This window comes from Chiloscyllium punctatum, chromosome 2, assembly GCF_047496795.1.
Source record: "Chiloscyllium punctatum isolate Juve2018m chromosome 2, sChiPun1.3, whole genome shotgun sequence".
NCBI lineage: Eukaryota > Metazoa > Chordata > Chondrichthyes > Orectolobiformes > Hemiscylliidae > Chiloscyllium > Chiloscyllium punctatum.
Window position 1 is genome coordinate 152,851,295 of NC_092740.1, and position 24,498 is coordinate 152,875,792.

Below are 24,498 nucleotides of genomic sequence, written 5' to 3' on the forward strand. Positions count from 1 at the left end.
CTCTCCAAAGCAATTATATCCTTTCCATAATGTGGTGACCAGAACTGTACACAATATGGGCGGCACGGTGGCACAGTGGTTAGCACTGCTGCCTCACAGCGCCAGAGACCCGGATTCAATTCCCGCCTCGGGCGACTGACTGTGTGGAGTTTGCACGTTCTCCCCGTGTCTGCGTGGGTTTCCTCCAGGTGCTCCGGTTTCCTCCCACAGTCCAAAGATGTGCAGGTCAGGTGAATTGGCCATGCTAAATTGCCCCTAGTGTTAGGTAAGGGGTAGATGTAGATGTAGGGGTATGTGTGGGTTACGCTTCGGCGGGGCGGTGTGGACTTGTTGGGCCGAAGGGCCTGTTTCCACACTGTAAGTAATCTAATCTAATCTAATCTAAAAAATTACAGAGCAGAATGAAAACAGAGGGGTCGAGATGGGATAATCATCTGAAGTTGTTGAATTCAATGTTGAGACCAGCAGGCTGTAACGTGCCTAGTCCGTTGATAAAATGCTGTTCCTCCAGTTTGCGTTGAGCTTCACTGGAACTTTGCAGCAGGCCAAGGACAGACATGTGGGCATGGGAGCAGGATTGTGTGTTGAAGTGGCAAGCCACAGGAAGCTCCCACAACTGCTTTATCGGTACACCTTTCACCCCACCAGCCTTCACATGCAAAGAATAATCCTCTGCCATTTTCGCCAACTCCAACACAACGTCACCACTAAACACATCTTCCCTTCCCTCCCCTTGTCTGCATTCTGCAGAGATCGTTCCCCCCCGGGACAACCTAGTCCCCTAACACACCTAACACCTCTCCCATCATACACGACACCTTCCTATGCAATCGCAGAAGGTGCAACACCTGCCCCTTTACCTCTTCCATGCTCACCATCCAAGGCCCCAAACACTCATTTCAGATTAAGCAACATTTCACTTGTACCTCTTTCAATTGGGTCTGTTGCATTAATTGCTCCCAATGGTCTCCTCTATATCCGAGAGACAAAACGCCGACTGGGTGATCGCTTTGCTGAGCACCTTCGGTCTGTACGCAGTCAGGTCCTGAACCTTCCCGTGGCTGTATTTTCTCTTTTGGTTTCAGATTCCAGCATCCGCAGTAATTTGCTTTTAACCTACTCAACCTTTCTTCATAGCTAGCACCTTCCATACCAGTCCTCTCCACATGATCATCTGCTCTTTCCCCTCTGAACCCACTCTGACCACCAACTGCTGCACCATCATGATGATTGGGAACCCCTTCCAAATGTCCAACCCTTTGTCATTCCCTTTCCCATGCTTCATCTACCTGCTCTCTTAGGCTGCTGATTTATGAAGCTGACTTTGGACTCTCAGGTTTGCAACTTTCAAATGTGCATCCTCAGGGCGAGTATCCCAAAAGTTGAGTCTTGCAGATTTTTTTTTTAAAAAGTACAAGACATTCAGAAAACCTGTGTTTTCTAACTTCCCATTAATACTCCCTACACCTCCAGGCTAAAATCCAAATCTTACTTTAAGGAGTTTTTGGTGGAGGAAGCTGGTCATTGCCTTAAACATTGCCAGAGGATCTTTCATTTAAATTTCCTTCAAAGGATAGCCATTTGGCAACATTGCTCATGTTTAGTTCTGAAGTCGATTTTCAACATGGATTGTGTAAACTTGTAAACCTACACAGTTAGCAACAATGATAAAGAGCCAACTTGAAGACACCTCCTCCTCCCGTCCCCTTCGACCACGACCTCATCTCCCATCACCTCAAGGATTTCCCACCCACAGCTTCTAACCTCACAGTTTGGGAACCCCGCACCACCCGATTCTACCTCCTACCCAAGATCCACAAGCCTGACTACGCCGGCCGACCTATCATCTCAGCTTGCTGCTGCCCCTCCGAATTCACCTCCACATACCTTGATACTCTCCTATCCCCCCTCCGGGAACTCCCCACATACATTCGGTATACCATCCATGCCCTCCACCTCCTCCAAGACTTCAGTTTCCCTGGCTCCCAATGCCTCATCTTCACCATGGATATCCAGTCCCTATACACCTCTCTCTCTGCCATGACCAGGCCATCCAAGCCCTCTGTTTCTTCCTTTCCCAGCATCCCCACCACTACCTTTTCACTGACACTCTTATTTGTTTGGCTAAACTGGTCCTCACCCTTAACAATTTCTCCTTCGAATTCTCTCACTTCTTCCAGACGAAAGGGGTAGCCATGGGCACCCACATGGGCCCCAGCTATGTCTGTCTCTTTGTCAGCTACGTGGAACAGTCCATCTTCTGTAGTTACACTGGCACCACTCCCCACCGTTTCCTCCACTACATTGATGACTGCATCGACGCCACTTCGTGCTCCCACGAGGAGAATGAACAGTTCATCAACTTCACCAACACATTCCACCCCAACTTTAAATTCACCTGGATCATCTCCGACACCTGTTTCCCCTTCCTGAATCTCTCCATCTGCATCAACAGTGACCGACTCGACACTGACATTTTCTACAAGCCCACCAACTCCCACAGCTACCTGGACTACACCTCCTCCCACCCTGCTCCTGGAAAAATGCTATCCCTGATTCCCAATTCCTCTGCCTCTGCCACATCTGCTCCCAGGAGGACCATTTCCACTACAGAACACACCATATGGCCTCCTTCTTTAAAAACGGCAATTTCCCCTCTGGTATGGCTGATGATGCCCTCCAGCGCATCTCATCCACATCCCACACCTCCACACTCGAACCCCACCCCTCAAACTGCAACAAGGACAGAACACCCCAGTCCTCACCTTCCACCCCACCAACCTCCGTATACATCGTGTCATTTCCGCCATTTCCACCACCTACAAACGGACCCCACGATCAGAGGTATATTTTCCTCCCCACCCCTATCCGCCTTCCGTAAATACCATTTCTTCTGCGACTACCTCATGAGGTCCATGCCCTCTACCCCCCCCAACAACCCACCCTCCCTTACTGGCACTTTCCCCTGCCCCCGCAGGAATTGCAAATCCTGTGCCCACACCTCCCTCCTCATCTCTGTCAAAGGCCCCAAAAGAGCATTCCACATCCATCAACGTTGTATCAACACTTCCACACGTCATTTTCTGTATCCGTTGCTCCCAGTGCAATCTCCTCTACATTGGGAGACAGGACAGCTACTCGCAGAGTGCTTCAGAGAACATCTCTGGGACACGCACATCAATCAACCCCATCGCCCCCTGGCCGAACATTTCAACTCCCCCCTCCCACTCTGCTGAGGACATGCAAGTCCTGAGCTTCCTCTATTGCCACTCCTTTACCATCCGACACCTGGAGGAAGACTGCCTCATCTTCTGCCTCGGGACCCTCCAACCCATGGCATCAATGTGGATTTCACCAGTTTCTTCATTTCCCTCCCCCCCCCCCCCCCCCCCCCCCCCCCTTGCCCCAGATCCAACCTTCCAGCTCAGCACCACCTTCATAACCTATCCTATCTGTTCACCTATCCGCTCCGCCCTCACCTCTGACCTATCACCTTTATCCCCACCTCCATCCACCTATTACACTCTCAGTTACCTTGCCCCAGCCCACCTCCCCCCCCCCCCCCCCCCCCCCATCCCATTTATCTCTCCATCCCCAAGGCCTCATGCTTGATGAAGGGAAACATCGATTTTCCTGCTTCGCTGATACTGCCTGGCCTGCTGTGTTTTTCCAGTACCACACCCTTGACTCTGATTTTCAGTATCTGTAGTACACACTTTCGCCTAGCACCACTGATATGTAAACTTACAGGATCAGCAGCACTTTAGCAGGTGATGGTCGTCCTACCATTCAGGGGCATAAGACACGGTTAGGTACCTGATATTGTTGGGAGCACTGCTGACCACAAGCAAAGCAACAGCTATTAATGGATGTTTGATCAATGAGCCCAGCAGCAAGGAGAGTAGACACGTTTTGGCAGCAGAGGCACAGCCTGGCCTGGGGAGGGAGAGGAAAAGAATAGCGGTAGTAAGGCAACAGTGGATATACTCTCAGCATAGAAACTGACACCAAAGTCAGATCTATCTGAAGATGTCAGAGAGCCACTACTGTATGAACATAAGAATTAAGAGCAAGAGTATGCCATTCTGCCTCTTGAACCTGCTCTCCCATTTGATAAAATCATGACAAATCTAATTGTGGTCTCAATTTCTCCCTTAATCCTCTGAGTCCCTTGTCAAGCAAGAATTTATCTAGCTCAACTTTCAAAATATTCAATGATTCTGCCTCCACTGCTCTCTGAGGAAGACAATGCCACAGACTAATGGCTGAGAGAATAAACACTGATTTTTTTTTTCCCAATCTCTATCTTAAGTTTTATACTGTCTCTCCATTTTTAGTCTCTCCCACAGGGAACACATCCTTCCAACATCCAACCTGTCAAGTTTCCTCCTAATCTTCTGCATTTCGAAAATGTCATCTCTTATTCATGATCAGCCAGTCCAACCTGTTCTCGTAGAAAGCTCCTTCATTCCAAAGAACAATTGGAGAAGGTTTTTCTGAACAGTTTCTTTTCAATTGTATCCTTTCTTAGCAAGGAAATCAGAACTATCCAAAGAACTTACCTACTTTTACATTCTGTTCCCCTTGGAATAAATGGCAGCGTTCCATTTGACTTCCTAATCACTTGGTCCATCTAAATGTTAACTTTTTGTGATCCATACACTAGAACATCCCGATCTCTCTACCACAGATGTTTGCAGTCCTAAATAATAAACTGCCTTTCTGTTCTTCCTGCCAAAATGGACAAGTTGACATTTTCTCTCATTTTGCTCCATTTCACACATTTTTGTCAACTTAAACATTTCATATTCTTTTGCAGACTCCTTTGTAACTATCTCTCCTACCTTTTTGTCATTAGCAAATTTAGAAAACCTGCATTTGTCCCTTTATCCTAGTAATTAATATGATTTGTGAATATTTGAGACCCCAGCGCTGATCCCTCAGGCGTTCCCCTAGTTATAGCTTGCCACTCCAAAAATGACCTATTAATCTCAACTCTCAAAAACTAAAATTGCTGGAAAAGCTCAGCGCGTCTGTCAGCATCTGTGGAGAGAAATCAGAGTTAACGTTTCGTGTCGTGACTCTCCGGAGGATCCTTCTTCAATCGACTTAAACATTTAAGTATTACTTAAAGCAAAGCTGTTCAATCTTCATTCAGCAACAGAACTCCTTCAACTATTGCCTCTAAATTCAACAGCTGAGTGTTCCATATTTCACACCATTTAAAGTAAGTGACATTGTCCTGGGTATTCCAGGCTTTCAATCAAGACATCTGGGTTGCACTTAGCGTGACTTTCACAAGATGACAGCTCACATGAATAGACTATTTTATATTGAAGTTTAGAGTTAATCAGACTTCATGCAAAATTATTTTAACAGTAATTATAAACACGGGGCAGAATTCTTCTTCTTCTTCATGAGGCAGAGTCTGAAGGTGTTTAGCAAATAGTGGATCTCATGTCAGGATTCTCTGACGTATTCCCACCACTGGACTGTTTTCCATGGGTACACCAGTTTGCAGGTCAGCAGCTAAGTTTAATAATTGATGCCCAAATTGGGGTGATTTTTAGGTCTTATTGCAAATTGCTGGTAGGCAGACAATCCCATCTGCTGTGAGCTGGTTACCAGTTTTGTAAATGCAGTTTCCTTACGGCAGGAATCAGGAGACATTGGACTCAAGGCTTCATTGAAAGTGATTAGTAGAAGGATTTGAATGGATAGGAGGAAGACTGTTTTTAGCCAATGGGTGTCAGGAATTAACTGTGTAGTCAACAATTGAATTTGAGAGAGGCAGTCTGCACCTGCAGTGCTGCTACCTGGTGCTGGAAGGTCACCATCCTGGTACTGGAAGGTGAGATTGAAATAGACAGCCAGTTTTATTTTGGGCCACCTAATAGGCTGAATGGACCCTTTCTGTGCAATGTCTTTTCTATGGTGGCAAGTGACTAACAGAAGGAAAGGCCATCCCGCAGCCCCAATAATGTCTCCACAAAGTTTCCAGTCCTAATCAAATTTAGGATATCTGTTTGGCATGGATGAGTTGGAATGAAGGGTCTGTTTCCATAGGGCTCTGTGACTCTAAGAGTGTTTAACTATTTTTGTGTGGCTATAGCTCCCAGTTCTCTGTTTTGGAGTGGAAGAATTGTGAGACTGCCAGGGCATGAACATAGAGCTGGTCATTTCAGAGGCCATCTGATAATATAGGTCCCACCGAGTAAGAGTTCAGGACCTCCATTTGGTCCCAAAGCCCACAAGATATTTTGCTCATGGAATCTGGCAAAATGAGACTACTCCGTCTATCATCCTCTGCAGCTCTTTGACAGCATTATCCAATTAGACCGATTACCAGGCTCCTTCCCCATAGCCTTGCAATTTTCTTCCTTTCAATTTCATTTTGAAAGTTAATTTTGAATCTGATTCCACTAACTGTTCAGGCAGTGTATTTTATATAATGACTCACTGTGTCACCTCTAGCTTTTATGCCAAGTACTTTAAATCTCTGGGTTTTTGGTTCTGACAGTTCTGTGCTGGAAGATGTTTCTCCCTTTGTTATTCTGCCAAGCCCTTCATAATTCTGAACGCTTCTTCTAAATCATGTTTTCATCTTTCTCCACTATAAGGAAACCAATTCATATTTTATAGACTCTGCACATAACTGAAATCCTCATCTCTGGTGTCCTCTGCACTTTCTGCAATGTGTTGACATTCTTACAAAGTATGGAGCCCAGAATGTGTTCTGAAAAATTAATAAGTTTTTCTTTACTTTACAAATCTCCTTGGAAAAGAAATGAAAGCATTTATGGTCCATGAGATAAAAAATATTGGATAGTGACATACTTTCTGATAACCCTTTTCATGCTGTTACTTAGTGAGGCAGCACTACAAATAAAATATAGTGATCTTGGATGATGTATAGTGAAAATGAGATTGGACCTAAAGGAAATTAGCCACATACAAAAATCTGGCTGACTATGTTATCAGTGATTTTCATCAGGTGAAAATCTTGTTTCGTAATTCGCTAATAGGCTGTTCACTAAGCTTTATGATTCCTTAACATAAAAATAAATGACTCACCTGATTGTGTGATAGGTATTTTCTTTCTCGATATTTGGAAGAATAATATAAACATTTCTGTATTATAATTTCAATGTTTATTTTGATTTTATTAGTGTGACAGAAATCAGTGCGAGACAAAACATTCATCTTCACTATCCTGCTCATCATTTAATAGAAGTGCAAAACCCAGGCCACGGACTGCTTCTCCATCAATCTATCATAATGGTAAGATTGTGCTTATTTACATTATGATTTTATTTAGTTGAGAAATTAATTCTGCAGATGTATCAAAAGCTGTTTGGAAAGAACAATTAGCTGAGGCTGGTTTAAAAAAATTGAATCAATTTCAAAGAGGAGACCTATTGGACTCGAAGCATTAACTTGTTTTTACCTCCACAGATGCTGCCAGACTCTCCAGTACTTTGTTTTTTGTTCAAGTAAATGCACACTTTTCATCATCTTATTTTAGCTCTTTTGTTTTATGTGTGAACTTGTGGAATTATGGATATCGTTAGCAGGGTCAGCATTATTTTTTTAGGCAAAAGTGTGGACTGCAGATGCTGGGAAACAGAGTTTACATCAGAGTGATGCTGGAAAAGCACAGCAGGTCAGGCAGCATCCAAGGAGCAGGAAAATCAACGTTTCGGGCAAAAGCCCTTCATTAGGAATAAAGGCAGGAAGCCTTCAGGGTGGAGAGATAAATGGGCGGGGGGGGGTTGGTGGTGGTGATGGTGGCGGCTGGGGAGAAGGTAGCAAAGAGTACAATAGGTGAATGTGGGTGGGGATGGAGATGATAGGCCAGAGAGGGAGGGTGGAGCAGATAGGTGAGAAGGGACATTGGCAGGTGGGACAGGTCATGAGGACGGTGCTGAGCTGGAAGGTTGGAACTGGGTAAGGTGGGGGGAGGGGAAATGAGGAAACTGGTGAAGCCCACATTGATGCCCTGGGGTTGAAGTGTTCCGAGGTGGAAGATGAGATCAACATATACCTGCTCCCCCTTTGGGGAGTTGGTAGAAAGATTCTGGGCTGACTATCAGCCCATTAATGATGCAGTTTAAATGCACCTTCTGTCACCATGAGTCCTGAAAAGCGATTTGATCTGGAGCTTCTGTCGCAAAAGTAAGGATGCTATTACTGTGTATACTGTATGTGATACTGTAAAACAGTATGTAATACTGTGTAATACTATTACTGTTTAATACTGTGCCTCTTACTGAGAGAAGGTGAAGGAATGAGTTTTGGCATATCTTGGTCTATGCCTCATTTACTTTATTGAAGACATATTTTAAAGCAGTGTGGGATTTCATCTGTTCAATTATATAACAAAGCAATAAGAAATATGTAAGACTTTTCTTTAACAATGAAGTTGACAGATGAATGATAAAGATATTTGTTATCAATTAGTAAGAATTCAGATGAAAAGAAGCTTTATTGGTTCAGTTTGAATTTAAAAGCAGAACATAGAATTTTCTCATATTCACAGGCAATGCATGATAAAATGGCCTTGTTAGTTTCTAAGCCTTTTTTTCTGTTTCCTAATTTAGATAGTTGCAGATCACGATACAATATAGGGAAGGTGAGTAGAACTTAGATTTGTTATAATCCTTTGCGCCTCCTTTTTCTCATCTGCATTCTGTCCCTCTGTGACATCATCCTAAAACAGTGCAGTAGATAAATAAGACACTTAGCTAATCTCCACTTCTCTGGATTCCTCTACTCTTATGCTTAGTTGTCATCCAGTACTGGATGAGCAGAAATTTTCTAACATATTGTGAAGACTGAACACATGGTTTTTTGTTCCCAATTCTGAAATGCATTCCCCAGCTAATGACTGCATCCTCTCACTAGCAGCAGTCTGAGATTAAGTCAGTCTGTTTACAACCTTGATGTGCTATTTGATCCTAAAATGAGCTTGCAATCTCATTCACACCATCACCAAGTTTGCCTGTTTCAAACTCTAGCATCACTTGGCTTTGTCTTTTCTCCTCCGATTTATCTGCTGCTATAACCCTCCTGCTTCCATTAGCTCTTTATTGTTGCAATGTATTCCTGGCTAGTCTTCCACAATCTACCTTGTGTAAACTAGGGATAATTGAAAAGTCTGCTACTGGTGTCATGTCATGCACTAAGTCATGCACCGTGGGCGGCACGGTGGCACAGTGGTTAGCACTGCTGCCTCACAGCGCCAGAGACCCGGGTTCAATTCCCGCCTCAGGCGACTCTCTGTGTGGAGTTTGCACAGTGCATTCTCCCCGTGTCTGCGTGGGTTTCCTCCGGGTGCTCCGGTTTCCTCCCACAGTCCAAAGATGTGCAGGTCAGGTGAATTGGCCATGCTAAATTGCCCGTAGTGTGAGGTAAGGGGAAGATGTAGATGTAGGGGTATGGGTGGGTTGCGCTTCGGCGGGGCGGTGTGGACTTGTTGGGCTGAAGGGCCTGTTTCCACACTGTAAGTAATCTAATCTAATCTAAAAAAGTCCAATCACTGGCCAGCTGTGTTTCCTCCTGGTTAAGCAGAACCTTGAATTCAAATTCTCATCCTTGTCTTCCAGTCCCTCCACAGCCTTTCCCCTCCCTATCTCTGTTGTCTGCTCCAGCCTTTCAGTCTTCAGAGACATCTGTGCTCCTTACATTCTGATTTCCAGCATCCTCTTTTTTTAATGATCACCACTGGTGACTCTGCCTTCAGTGACCTAGACCCCAATATCTGAAATACTCTTGTCTACACATCTCCAGCTTATCATCATTCTACCTTACTTTAAGATGGATTGTAAAATGCATCTTTTTGATCATTGTTTGGACACTTTATCTAAGATCCCCTTGTGTTCCTCAGTACCAAATGTGGGAAGAGAGGGCCAGTGTCACTGGATTAGTAATCCACCAGGCCCAAATTATGTTTTGGAGCACCATTTCAAATTCTGTCACTGCAGTTAGTGAAATTTAAATTCAGTAAATAAATCCGGTATCAGGAAGGCAGCCATGCCAACTATCATTGACCATTGTGACACCCATATGCTTCACTAATGTCCTATTAGTGGAGGGAATTTACCTTCCTTGTCTGGTCTGGCCCACATGTGACTTCAGACCCACAACAATGTGATTAACTCTTAACTGACCTCTGAAGGGACCTAGCAAGCCATTCAGTTCAAATCTATTTGGAGATGGACAACAAATACTTACCTTGTCAGTAATGATCACATTCCATAAAAGAATAAGTTTGCAACATTTAATTCTATAGCTTTCATTGCAGCTTTGAAGAATCTAGGGATATTTCAGTATGTTAAACTTATAGGTAAAAGGTAACATCACCATTGTCTTACCAGACCATAGGGCTGCTCTCTCATGAGAGAGAGAGAGAGAGACAACTGGTGTTGGTGTAACCAGAGGGTCACCATGCCTCAGGTGAGGGGAGAGATTGAGAAAGAGAATCCTTCTTGGCAACCTCAGACAGTGCAGGAGTTGAAGCCACACTGTTGGCATTATTCTGCATCATGAAACAGCCATTCAGCCAACTGAGCTAACCATCCCCTATTAGTTTGGGTTCAATTCCTGAACCAGCAGATTTTTCTCTAGTTTCTCTCCTATTTCTACTGATTGCCTCTCCAAATTCATTTTGTCCATGAGATCATCCTCTGCTCCTTTTATGCTATTGCCACTAAACCACTACCATTCAACTTCCCTTCTTGATTCCAGTTAGCTAATATCTGTTAATAATCTTCTCTCTTCAATTTGTCTCCCTTACCCCCCCCCCCCCAATCTTATGTTATCACTCCTCTCAAAATAAAATCTTGACCACAATTCTTTGCGAATACCCATTGTTAAACTCCCTTCTACTTTATATCCTTGAATGTTTTATTGCCTCCCAAGTCCATGTCAATCTTTCCTATAGCTCCACATTTATAAGAGTCATAGAGATTTTCAGCACAGAAACAGACCCTTAGGTCCAGCTCTTCCATGTCGACTAGATATTCTAAATTAATCTAGTCCCATTTGACAACATTTGGCCCATATTACTCTATTCATGAATCCATCCAGATGCTTTTTAAATGTTGTAAATGTACCAGCCTCCATTACTACTTCTCACAGCTCATTCCATACACACATCACCCTCTGCATGAAAAGTTTAATATCAGGCCCCCTTTTTAAATCTTTCCTCTCTCACCTTAAGCCATTGTTGTCTAATCTTGGATTCCCCTATCCTGCTGAAAAGACCTTGGCTATTCAGTTCACCTATCCATGCTCCTCATGATTTTATAAGTCTCGATACAGTTACTCCTCAGCTTCCACTCCAGGGAAAATAGCCTCAGCCTGTTCAGCTGCTCCCTTAGCTCAAGTCCTCCAATCCCGACAGCATCCTTCTAAATCTTTTCTGCACCCTTTCAAGTTTAACAGCATCGTTCCTAATAGCAGGAAGACCAGAACTGAATTCCTGAAATCCAGTTTCTACTCTGTGATAGTATCACTGCACTGAATAGCACCTATCTTGTCTTCTTCAGAAAGGTCACTGGATCTGAAACATTAATTCTGCTTTCTCTCCACATATACTGTCTGCTGAGACCTTCTACATTTCTCTAGCAATTTCTGTTTTGTTTCAGATTTCCAGCATCCATAATTCTTGGTTTTATTTAGGCGAAAACATTACCTCCTAGCCCAATTGTAGTGGTGATAATATATCTGAACAAATTTACATGCACATTTTCAATGTATCTAGACATCCGAGCAAATTTGAGTAATCTTGAAAAAGAAAAAAGAACAGAGGCTCACTTTCGTGAGTGGACTGAGATACAGAAGGTTTCTCAGTATGTTTCAAGTAAAAAAGAAAAATGAAAAGAGAAATATAAAAGCAAGGTCAGACTAAATGACCGGCTTTAGCTGCGCTTTGCTGGAAAATGTTGCTGGTTTCTATTATCTTGCCTCATTTGATATGGTTGTCACATTCTTGACAATGATGAGCTGCTGTGCACAGGATATTAGATTTGACTGACCTAGCCAATCTTCCTGCTGGACCACATAGTTATTCTTAGTGTACCACTGTTCATTTCTCCTCCTCTAACTTTAACTTTAACTTTCAGTGTTTTGATAACTTAATGTATATCTCTGCCCTGTTACAGAATTCGTAACATTATTACTTACCAATATTTTCTATTCATTTCCCAATCGGTTCTTCTCGATGTTTCACCATTTACTCCTCAGCAGAATACTAGTTTCTCTCCTGTCATGGTAGAGCTATCCATCTTTTTGAATGTTTGGAGCTTGGTCTAAATATTTAAATATGATTGATTCTGAAACTGATGACAAGGAATGCTGACATTTGGTTGGTTAGTTAAAACTGGACTCTTGTCCCATGTCTGTTTCAAATTTTATTAGAGTGGAATTTTCCAAATTCATTGAGTTTTTCACTTAGTATTTAAAAAAAAAAATCAGACCAGAAAATCATCAGGGGCAGGATCTGCATTTATGGATTTCGCCTCTTTTATTATTGGAGAAAAGATTAACTATCCCCTTCACTGTTGGTGAATTGAAAGAAATTATATTGCCTTCATATAGGAAATAAATGTTGTTGAATCTAACATATGCAAATCAAATGGTTGGAGAAAATAAACATTTTATGACTGCAATTGTTTTTAATTTCCAAATGAAATACTATTTTTACCTTTTTAATTCCAAAGAGTTTTGATGTTCGAGAACCTGTTAGTTGGGATGAGCTCTCTAGTGAAGCAGAGGAACTTATTAGTTATCCACTAAAGGCAACTACTCGAGATAATCCAAATAGTCCATACTCATCTTCTGTTTGTTCACGGAGAAAACCACCATGTAATCCAAACAGGTAATGGAAGTCATGATAATTGTATACTTCATTTTGATGGTGAAAAGGCTGATTTATTGAAGTAAAATGATAAAATATAGACTGTGTTATTTTATGTCTTTGTTACTTGCACAATGCATCTATAGAAATCTTTAACATGGAATATAGTATTGTAAGAATAGCGAAATCGGCAGTGCTTCCAGAATTTGTAGTATTGACCTTTGGCTTCAAAACATATTGGTTTTAATAGTGGAGAAGGAAGGAGAGTTGAGGAAGAAGTTTGCAGGGAGTTGCATTAAGAAACAAAGTAACTGCTAGCAATGGTGAGGCAAAGGAAGGTGAAGGAATGCACAAATGTCTAGATTGGAGTATGTGGGGAAGAGCATATTTTTGGATGAGGATCCAGAGATCGTTTTAGTCAAAAATATGGATCGATTTTTTTTAAAAGTTAGAATGATGATGCCCCAAATGAATCTACTCCGGTAACTCCCGTTGAGTTAATTTTTGGTAATGAAGTGAGAGGCCCTTTGAAATTAATTAAAGAAAAACTGACAGGACCAAAGTCAGAGATCTCACACTTAGATTATATATCAAAGGTGAGGAAGAGATTAAATAGAATAGTTGAGTTATCTAAACAGCACCAAAAGAGGGCACAGTATAGAATGAAGGAGGTGGCAGATAAAAGCTCTGAGACACTGACAATTTCCTGAGGGGATGATGTGTTAGCACTGTTACCAGTGATAGGAGATCCCTTCAAAACCAGGTATAATAGTGCCTATCAAATTGAGAAAAGTTGAGTCAGGTGAACTATTTAGTAAAGATAGAAAAAAAGGGTATCGAGTATGTCATGTGAACATGTTGAAACTGTATTATTCTAGAGAGAAAGAACTAGAGAAACAGATGTTAGTTACTGACCCACAGAGTGAGGAATCAAATCCAGATGATGTGGATTTTGAGGTGCCTCAAAATAGATTTAAAAATGAAGAGGTCCTTGAGGAGTGGGATACGTTAGTGAGTTATCTGTCTCAGGAGCATAGAACACAGTTGAAAAATTTGTTACTGCAGTATAAGTACATATGTAAGAATCAGATGGGGAGGACTAATGCTATTGTACATGAAGTGGACGTAGAGAATATTGCTCTGATAAAACAATACCCCTATCAGCTTAATCCTTTCAAAGCCAGAGAGGTCCAGATGGAGGTGGAAGCCACGCTCAATGAGGAGATCATTGAACCAAGCCAAAGTGAGTGGAGGTCACCAATCACCTTAGTTCCTAAACCAGATGTGTCTCAATGATTCTGCATGGATTATGGGAAGGTCACCGCCATTACAAAATCGGACTCCTATTCAATTCCTAGATTGGAGGGCAGTATCGAGAAAGTCTGACAAGACAAGTTGGACTTGATGCACGGTTATTGGCAGGTACCTTTATCAGAGTCGGCAAAAGAAATTTCTGCGTTTGTAACCCCAGTAGGCTATGTCAGTTTAAAAATGATGCCCTTTGGAATGAAGAACGCACCTGCCACATTCCAAAGACTCATGAACAGAGTTGTGGCTGGGTTAACAAACTGTGCAATCTATTTGGACGATGTCTGATCTTTTAGTAAGTCCTGAAAAGATCACATGGCACAGTTGGCAGAGCTCTTTGAATGACTATGAGGAACAAAACACGGTGACAAGTTTAAATAAAATGGAGTTTGCAAAAGCAGTGTTGACGTTCTTGGAGCATAACATTGGTCATGGAAGGTTGACACTATGGAATGCAAAGACAAAGGACATCGAGGAATTTCCATGACCAACCTCGAAGAAAGGTGCTTTGATTCTTGGGACTCAGCGGATTCTTTCGGAAGTTTGTTCCAAATTTCAGCAGTGTAGTGGCACCATTAACCAATTTGCTGAAGAAGAACACAAAGTTTTAGTGGACAGAACAATGCCAGGACGCATTCGACCATTTGAAAGCGCTATTAACCACCAAACCAGTTTTAGCTACACCAAGCTTTCCAAAACTTTTAAAGTAGCTATTCTATGCTGGTGACATAGGAGTTGGAGCTGTGGAGCCCCATCCTCATCTACAGGAAGATGAGGATGGGATTGAATTGCCAGTTGGTTACAATTCAAAGATGATCAACATCCACCAGAGGAAATACTCCACAATCGAAAAGGAACTATTGAGTTTGGTACTGGCCTTATAATGTTTTAATGTGTGTGTCACGAACAATGTGTCGGAGACGTTTATGTACACAGATCACAATCCGCTTACATTCTTAGAATGCTTTAAAGGCAAGAATATGAGACTATTTGATTGGAGCCTTATGTTACAGACTTTTAATTAAAAAATCATAAATGTTGCGGGTTGGAAGAATGTAGAGACATGGCAGCTTTTCAATGTGAGGAACCTACTAATCCAGTGCAGAACAGAGGCGCAATATCTGGCAAAAGTCAACCAAAAGAATCAATGAGCAAGCAGTATCTCTGCAGAAATTGTGATTTTAAGTGTCTAAATCTGAAGACATCTTTTGATACATCTGTCTCGTAGTGGTTTTGCTGTGCATCTCAAAACCTAGCAGAGGAGGAAGGATGTTGAATGCACCAATGAAGATGCCAGATGTTGCATGATGAAGGAGGTGGACCACAACCAAGGCACAATGAGAAATGCACAAGGATTATTTGGGACAGATCCGCATAACATTTAAGCAGTTATACTGTCATTTCTTCCATTTTACAGTCTATCACTCAGTGGCGAAGGGTGTTTGTTGTGACTAAAGACTTGACTGCCTGCACCATATTTAATCACTTGCAGTCCACTGAGGGAACAATGCTATAAATGAATTCTGAAAGGGGAGCAAGGATTTGAAGGAGGTCCAATGAAATGTGTAACCTTATTAAGCAGCTCAACATCTAGATATTATTTTCACATGTTTTGAGTAGAGCTAGATACCTTTCACGAATGTCTTGTATATGCTTCTATAAGACCATAAGAAATGGGGATGGAAGTAAGGCCATTCAGCCCATTTGAGTCCTCTCCGCCATTCAAACATGGCTGATGGGCATTTCAACGCCACTTACCCACACTCTCCCCGTATCCCTTAATTCCTTGCGAGATTAAGAATTTATCATGGTCCCATGGTGCCTGTAGTTGATATGGAGACAAGGTGCTGATCGGGCCTGCTTTTTAGCTGCAGATAACTTTGGCCAGCTTTCATGTGGCCCCTGAGGACTGACATGTGAGTCTACTATATAGGGGCAAGAACCTTTACTGTCACCACAGCTACTAGAGGTATTGGTATCACTAGTAGAGGTGCTGATCAAGCATTGCCCACATTTAGGAGCTCCCTTTGGAGCAGACCCCAAATGCTGACAGCAGACTCTCTTTCTCAGTCATGAAGAGATTTTATCTTCCTGTTGACCCGAGAAGCACAAAGACCTGGCATTAGATCTTGCTAATGCTGCATAGAGGTTATGGCCATCTGCTCAGCAGTCTGCTTGTCAGCTTCTCCATGATGGTCGGCTACATCTTAATAAAGTAAGCCTTGCTTGCAAATCCTCTGTTCAATGTGAAGGTGGAATAATGGAGATGAATTTGATGGCCTGTGGTGTATTGGTGGGGAAGTGTTGGCAGCCCCAGTGAGATGGGTAAAGTAGTGATAGGTCTGTTTTTGAGGGGCTGGTTGGGAGGATTAAATGACCTTGGGGTTGGAGGTCCTTCCGATGGCCACTAGGTACTCCTAAAGGAGGTACCCTGCATTCTTTGCATTACCTTAGCCTGCCCAGCAAATCTGGTAGCTAACATTTGACATAGGCCTCCCCATAGGTAGTGTTGCAGTGGGGAGTATGATGAGGTAGGCAGTTAGTTGAGTATTATTTGCAGCCTTAAAGGCCTCAGTAAGCCAAAGAGCAGATGAAGGGGGAATACTTAATGCATTCACTCCCTAGTCCCCCACCTGTGAAAACAGAGACAGATTCTTGTTGGGGAGAGGGATTTGGGGGAGATTAGCAGGCCATGTGTTGAGTTTAATGGGTCATTCCAACTTTAAACATGCCAGTGGGGAAATACAAAGACCCACAGTTGTGTCTGCTTTCACGGTGCAAGGGTGAGATGACTCTATTCTGTAATATTGATGTAATGAAACAAAACACTGCAAAAAGAACTATTATTTATTATATTAGAAAATTCAACTCCTTTAATGATCATCAAGTGGAAAAAGGGAGAAAGTGAGGATTGCAGGTGCTGGAGATCAGAGTTGAACAGTGTGGGCTGGAAAAGCACAGCATCCGAGGAGCAGGAGAATCGACATTTTGGGCATAAGCCATTCATCGGGGATAGGGGATTGAGAAAGGAATAGGAGGATGGGGGTGGGAGTGGACAAATCATAATATTGTTTACTATAATGGCATTGTTAAAATTGTCTTTTTTTTTCTCTCAAAAGGTTGTATTTTGATCCAGTGAGCCACCCTGCCTGGGACAGAATTCATGAGCGAGTCCAAAATCTCCTAGCGAGTATTGATGCACAGGAAAGAGCCTCAGCGGTAAATATCTGGTTATGATACTGCGAAAAATCTGCATTTATGTTCATTATTGAATACAGAAAGCACTGTCTTTAATAGAAATGGAATTGCTGGAAATCTGGCTATACCTGTGAAAACAGGTTCAGGGTTAACCTTTTATGTTGGATGCCTCTTTTTCAGATTGTGATCTTAGCCTTGAAGTAACATTTACTGTATATACTCGAGTAATATGAGTAAAGAAAAAAAAGAAACAAATTATGGTAATTCTGAAAACCCGGAGCAGAACACAACAGCCTGTGGACTGGAAGAGAGGAGCAGAGTGGAACACCTGGCAGTCTGGAAAGCAGGATTGGAACGCAGCGACTGGCACACTGACTCAAAAACGACGGTCTGTTATCTGTGAAAAAATAGGGTCGACATTTACATGAGATGTATGGGAAATTTCAGATTATTTGGCCAAAAATAGGGGGTCGACTTTTACATGAGATCAGCTATTACTCAAGTATATACAGTATATCAAAGAATACATGTATAGACATATGGTAGTTAAACATTATAGTAAATTGATTTAACATTGGATAATTACACCTAATTTCTTGAAAGCATAAGTCCACAGTGTAATAAAATTGTTTTAATTTTTAAAAAATTATACAACTATTTTTGATTTAGTTATTAAATGCTTTAGAATCTATATTTAGTAGATGGTGTTGTAAATATAAATCTTCAATAATGCTAAGAGGTTTTCCAGTAATTCACAGGTAAATTCCCCTGTGATATTCCTGCCCTGAGTGTTTACTGTCTGACAAATAACCAGACACCTGCTTTGGACTTTTAAAACAAAATGAAACGAGAAGATGCGGTTACTGAGTGAAGAGTTTTTGTATTCAGAGAATTTTGATCTGAAAGGCCAGATGTACTACCTAAACACTGATGAAACTGTGGTAACAATAAAATAGCAGTTGCAGGGGTTTTAAAAATCCTAATAGTACAGCAGTAAGCAATTCCTAGTTTACAATAACCATTTCATTCATAATATGATGTTGGCAGGTGATGGCAAAGTGGTATTATCACTGGACTCCTAATCCAGAGTCCCAAACTAAAGCTCTAGGGACATGGGTCAGAATCACACCATGGCAGATGGTGAAAGTTATATTCATTTTAAAAATTGTTGAATTTAAAAAATCTAGTCTAATGGCAACCATTGTTGATTTTTGTAAAAGCCCATTTCTGTACTAATGTCCTTTAGGGGCAACATTTACTGCACTTACCTGGTCTGGCCTGCATTTGACTCCAAACCCAAAGCTATGGTGGTTGACTGCCCTCTGAAATTGACAAGAACTAAGAAAAAAGTGAAACTGGACAATCCATCCAACATCAACATAGGTGGCAGAAATGATTATGTCAAAAGCAGTCCTATTGATTCTGCAAAGTTTTTCTTACTAACATCTTGGGGTTTTTGCTAAAATTGTGAAGGCTATCCAACAGACAAGGAGAAAGTGAGGACTGCAGATGCTGGAGATCAGAGTCAAGAGTGTGGCATTGGAAAAGCACAGCAGGTCAGACAGCATCTGAGATTCCTGATGAAAGGCTTATGCCTGAAAAGTCGATTCTCCTGCTCCTCAGATGCTACCTGACCTGCTGTGCTTTTCCAGCACCACACTCTTGACTCAGTAGTGAAGGACAGTGATGCTGTTACAAGTTAGGATGGTGTGTTACTTGGTGCTGTTCCTATGTATCTGCTAGCCTTATCCTTCTAGATTATAGAGTTTGCAAGCTGTTGTTGAAGGAGTCTTCATGAATAACTGTAATGCATCTTGGAGATGGTACATACATCTGTCACTGTGCACTGGTGATGAGAGGAGTGAGTATTGAAGACAGTGGATGGGGTCATACAGGCCTAGATGATATCAGCTTTTTGAGTTGGAGTTGCACTAATTGAGACAAGTGGAGTGTGTTCTATTACACTCTTGATTTGTGCCTTTTACATGGTTTGGGAAGTCAAGAGACAAGCTACTCCACTGTGGAATTCCTAAGCTCCTACCTGTTCTGGTATCCAAATAACTTACTTGGCTGGTCGAGTTCATTTTGTAGTCAATTGTAACTCCTAAGATGTTTTTAGAGGAGAATGTGGAGATGATAACATCACTGAATATCAAGGAAAAGAGAATTGCATTATCTGATTGGCAGTTACGTGATGCAAATGTTACTTTTCACTTATCAGCCCAAGAGTGTATGTTGAAGAATGTGGTGCTGGAAAAGCACAGCCAGTCAGGCAGCATCCGAGGAGCAGGAGAATCGACATTTTGAGGATAAGCTCTTCATCCACATATGCTCAAAACGTCGACTCTCTTGCTCCTTAGATGTTGCCTAACTCGCTGTGCTTTTCCAGCACCACGCTTTTCGACTCTGATCTCCAGTGTCTGCAGTGCTGTCTTTCTCAAAGAATGTATATTGTCCAGCTCTTGCTGAATATGGACACAGATCACTCCAGTAAGTGAGGAATCATGAAAGGTACCAAACACTGTGCAATCATCAGCAAAAGTATGAACTTTTGACCTTCTGATAGAAGGAAGGTCATTAAGGTAGCTGAAGATAGTTCAGATCATGCAGATATTTGTGTCAAGCCCCTCTTCCAGTTAGTTATTTAATTGTGTACTACTGTTCACGATTGAAAGTGGCAGAGCAGAGCTGTCACACAGCTACCTGATGAAGGAGCAACACTTTGAAAGCTAGTGTTTCCAAATAATCCTGCTGGACCATAACCTGGTGTTATGTGATTTTTAACTTTGTCCACCCCAGTCCAATACCAACTCCTCCACATCATATATTTAATGTTATTTCACTCCACTGGAGCACATAGAACTAGAACCCAGGCCTCCTGACACTGCCCCTTATACCACAAGAGGCCTCTTGTTATTCTTCTGTTAAAGAGAGAGATTGATTATTGGCACCACATGAAGAATGGTTCCATTGTTAAAAAGGTAATTTTCCCTGTTAGCCATAATTAGGATCTTAAACCTAATTTAGTAATTTTCCCAAACAAGCTAAGAAGATAGATCTGAATTTTATTCAAAGGCTATGGGTACAGACCCAAGTCACCTCTATTTGGTTGGGTCACTCCAAGCTAATTTCACTCCCATCAAGCCTCTGTTTAACTTGGGGTGAGAGATCTCTCCCATTAGGCTTCCTCTGCAAACCTATCATGGCTGACAATTCTGTAATCCCATCAACAGCACAGGGTATGGTGACCAATTCTGAGACTGCAGGCACTCCCTGACAGCTACTAATAATGGTGTTGAATGAGAAAGTAAGTTGATGACCTCTGCCAGGTCTGAGCATGCCCCAGTGAGTGGAGGTTGGAGGATCAAGTTAAAGGGGCGGGGAAATCAAACATCCAATGTCAATAGAATACCATGTAATGGGGCTTCTTTTAGGTACAGAGTACCCATATATATTTCATACAGAAGTGACAGCCCCTTCCCCATATACAAAAAGGTTAACTGGTGAATCCTGGTGGCCTTTCCATATAACATGGATAACTCCCACTACTAATAAACACAGGTAGTGGTTCAAGTGGCTATTAGTGATCTTCACTTAAAGGCTGCAATTTACCCAAGGTTAGATGGTTACCAGCATGGTCAGATCAAACATGGACCACTGCCATGACACTTAATTTTATGCTAATCTTTTCCCAGGGTGGGACACATAAATTCTACTAATGAAGTCAGATAACCAAAAACTTCTTCAAAGTGTGAGGTTTTAAAGAATGCCTTCAAAAAGAGAAGCAGAGAGGTATTTGGAGGGAATTCAGAACTTTCTGTGCAGCTGAAAGCAAGATGACCAGTTGTGGCCAAATGAGCTTTGACAAAGTGGCAGTTAGATGCGAAATGTCAGCTCTTTTCTCTCCTTACAGATGCTGCCAGACCTGCTGAGATTTTCCAGCATTTTCTCTTTTGGTTTCAGATTCCAGCATCTGCAGTAATTTGCTTTTATATAGTGGTGGCCAAATGATCTAGAGTCCAGAATAAAGGGTATGAAGTTAGATTACAGAAATTCAAAGGGATGAAATCATGAAGTAATTTCAACATGACCCTGTAAATTTTAAAATTATTCCTCCCATTATTTAATCAAGTTGTGGCGTGCTGTTAGCAAAAGTACATAAAATACTCTCACCAAATTCAAAAGGATCTTGCCTGAGAAAACAGGAAATATTTACAATATACATATGAACATTGATGAGAGCATAATGAAATATTGAAAAATAATTTATTGCTGGTTTTGCAAAGTCATTGCAAGAAATCTAGCAATAGGATTGTTAAGGAGGTGTTTGCTAATGATTGTACAATTGATTTGTCCTTTTAGAGGAATATTAGTTTCACCTGCCCACCATGCTCCTAGGACCACACAAGTGAAAAAACAACTTTTTTTAATGAGTACCGGTATGTTTCTTATAACTTTTCCAATCTAATGTGTGATTTATTTACAAAAGCAAAAGTAATAACGACAATTGAAATTGATAAGCAAATATCCCAGCTCGTGGCATTAAAGTATCATAGTTTTGTGGCTGTCTACACCTTCTCTAAACAACATATTTCATACTGCAGCATCTTAATTAAAGCAATAAACTAAGCCACTCAATCAGTATAGAGCTGGAATGTTTGCAGTATCGAAGCAAAACAAATGCTGTAATAAATTAGTGCAATGACTGCAATAAGAATATTGCAGCTGATTCAGAAAATACAGATAGCTGCAACAGGGAAACAAAATTGAAGTGCTCTTCAAAGAGCAGTTAAGAGAAAATAACTGTCCAGGAGGTGGCGACATTTAGCACACAAGATTCAAAAACAAAATCAAGGACACAACATAGATTTTTGTGTTCACTTGCATGCCCCAAAAGTCATAGGATATTTTAATGAAAGTTTTTATTATTTTCTTATTGAGGATGTGGCTATTTTCTCTGCCACTACCTCAAAACTGCGAACTATCAAAGGAATGCAAAAGTTAATAGTTGCCTCAGAGGAATCTCTACCTCATCGCAAGGATCTTGTACTGTTGTTGAATCAGAATATTTAATAACTGCTAATCATGCAGGATAATAGTACCAATGCCGATAAGCATCTTTGTCACCTTCCAATGGCTATTCTAATGGTTCCCTAGCTTTCTGCTTTCAAGTTGGCTCATTTCAAATTCTGATGGCTATACCTACACTAAATTCTGCCTGCCCATCATTCTTATACTCATTAAGCCTGCATTGGGTCAAATCCCCAATGCCCCACATTTAAAATTCTCATATTTGTGTTTAATTCTCACTATACCATTGGGAATTCACTCTTTATAACCATTTGCTCTGATATAAGTCTCTTCAAAGATGTAACTTTTTCTGACTGCAGCATCTTCTACCTTTACCCTACCATTGGTGATTACGTCTTCATCTGTCTTTTTCCCATACTCTGGAAACCTTCCTCTACCAATCTCTCCTCCTCAAAGAGATGCACTTTTAAGAGTATCTTATACTCAGATTTTGGGCATGCTTCATAAGAGTTTCTCCTTTACCTTCAATATTCATTTGTTTTAATGTTGAGATGTTTTTATGTGTTAAATGTCTACATTTGATGCTGTGCATTAGATAATCTGGTATCGGTTGTCATAATTGGCTCTGTCATCACAAAACATTGTTGATGATTTAAAAAAAACATGCATTTATAAGACAACTTTCAGAACCCCAGAAGTTTTAAAGTGCTTCACAGTCAATGTAATACAGAAATGTTTCCAGTGTAGGGAAACAAGGCTAATATTTGTGTGCAAGCACCCATAATAGCAATGGGATATATAATCTGTTAGTTATATTTGGTGAATATCTTTTGTAAACTCCAACAGAAGTCTCCAGCTCTCCTTCATTTGGTGTCACAGGATTGTGACACAGGAAATGTTGCCAGGGTTGGAGGATTTGAGCTATAGGGAGAGCCTGAATAGGCTGGGGCTGTTTTCCCTGGAGTGTCAGAGGCTGAGGGGTGACCTTATAGAGGTTTATAAAATCATGAGGGGCATGAATAGGGTAAATAGGCAAGATATTTTCCCTGGAGTGGGGGAGTCCAGAACTAATGAGCATAGGTTTAGGGTGAGGGAGGAAAGATTTAAATGTCCTAAGGGGGAGCTTTTTTGCAGCAGAGAGTGGTGCATGTATGGTATGAGCTGCCACAGGAAGTGGTGGAGGTTGGTGCAATTACAAAATGGATATATAAATAGGAAGGGTTTCAAGGGATATGGGCCAAATGCTGGCAAATGGGACTAGATTAGGTTAGGCTATCTGGTTAGCCTGGACAAGTTGGACCGAAGGCTCTGTTTCCATGTTGTACATCTCTATGACAGTGTGTAAAGCAAGTAGATGTAACAACTGTCACACAACCTTAACCAATGGATAGGAGGACCATGTGATAATGATCTTGCATGGTCAGAAGGGGAATGGTGTACTGTGATAAGACTCAAGACAGGGGCGACGTCAGGACCCAATAACTGGGGCTCTGGTCAGAGTGGGGCCATTATTTCTACTCTTGCCCCTGTCTGTGAACAGGTCACCGAGGTATTTTCTTCATGAGGGAATGAAAAATTTGGAATAGTCCAGCTTAGATGCTGGCTGACATCTTGTTTAAGTGTGAGTTGTGGTGATAGATTATAAGCGTAGTGAATGGAGAATAATCACAGTGACACAGGAATACAGGTCGATCTGCTATAACACGCATTTTGTTAATGTGAATCCACTATAACACATTTGATGAACTGGGGACACTGCTTCTAAAGCACAAACTTTTAAAACATGGTATATTGGTTATAACACGATTCCAACCCCGTTAGTTCAAATGGAGCTGCTAGTACTCAATTTTCTGATAAATGGGATTGTACGAGAACGGAACTACCACACTATAGCAGAACCGACTGTAATGTGGAACCATGAAGGATACTCCTGCTTTCTCTTGTTGTACATTCTGGAAGATTTGTTAAGGAAAGGTATTAGGTTTCTTCGTTGACCTCCAGAGTTTCTTGGAGGGCTCATTAGTTTAGGTCGTTCTATCTCAAAGCAAAAATGTGTGGAATAAATGGATTACATTAAATGGCAAAAGGGTCTTGTAACTTCT

The 24,498-nt window shown here is 41.6% G+C and overlaps 1 protein-coding gene across 1 annotated transcript in view; it reads left to right on the forward strand.

Moving 5' to 3' along the window:
* LOC140491942 (spermatogenesis-associated protein 6-like) overlaps nucleotides 1-24,498 on the forward strand; it is a 67,090-nt gene that overhangs the window by 36,814 nt on the left and 5,778 nt on the right. Inside the window, exons 9-12 of the mRNA XM_072590437.1 lie at nucleotides 7,170-7,281; nucleotides 8,601-8,632; nucleotides 12,723-12,880; nucleotides 17,287-17,386. Coding sequence (XP_072446538.1) covers nucleotides 7,170-7,281; nucleotides 8,601-8,632; nucleotides 12,723-12,880; nucleotides 17,287-17,386 — 402 coding nt within the window. The remainder of the gene's footprint in view (nucleotides 1-7,169; nucleotides 7,282-8,600; nucleotides 8,633-12,722; nucleotides 12,881-17,286; nucleotides 17,387-24,498) is intronic.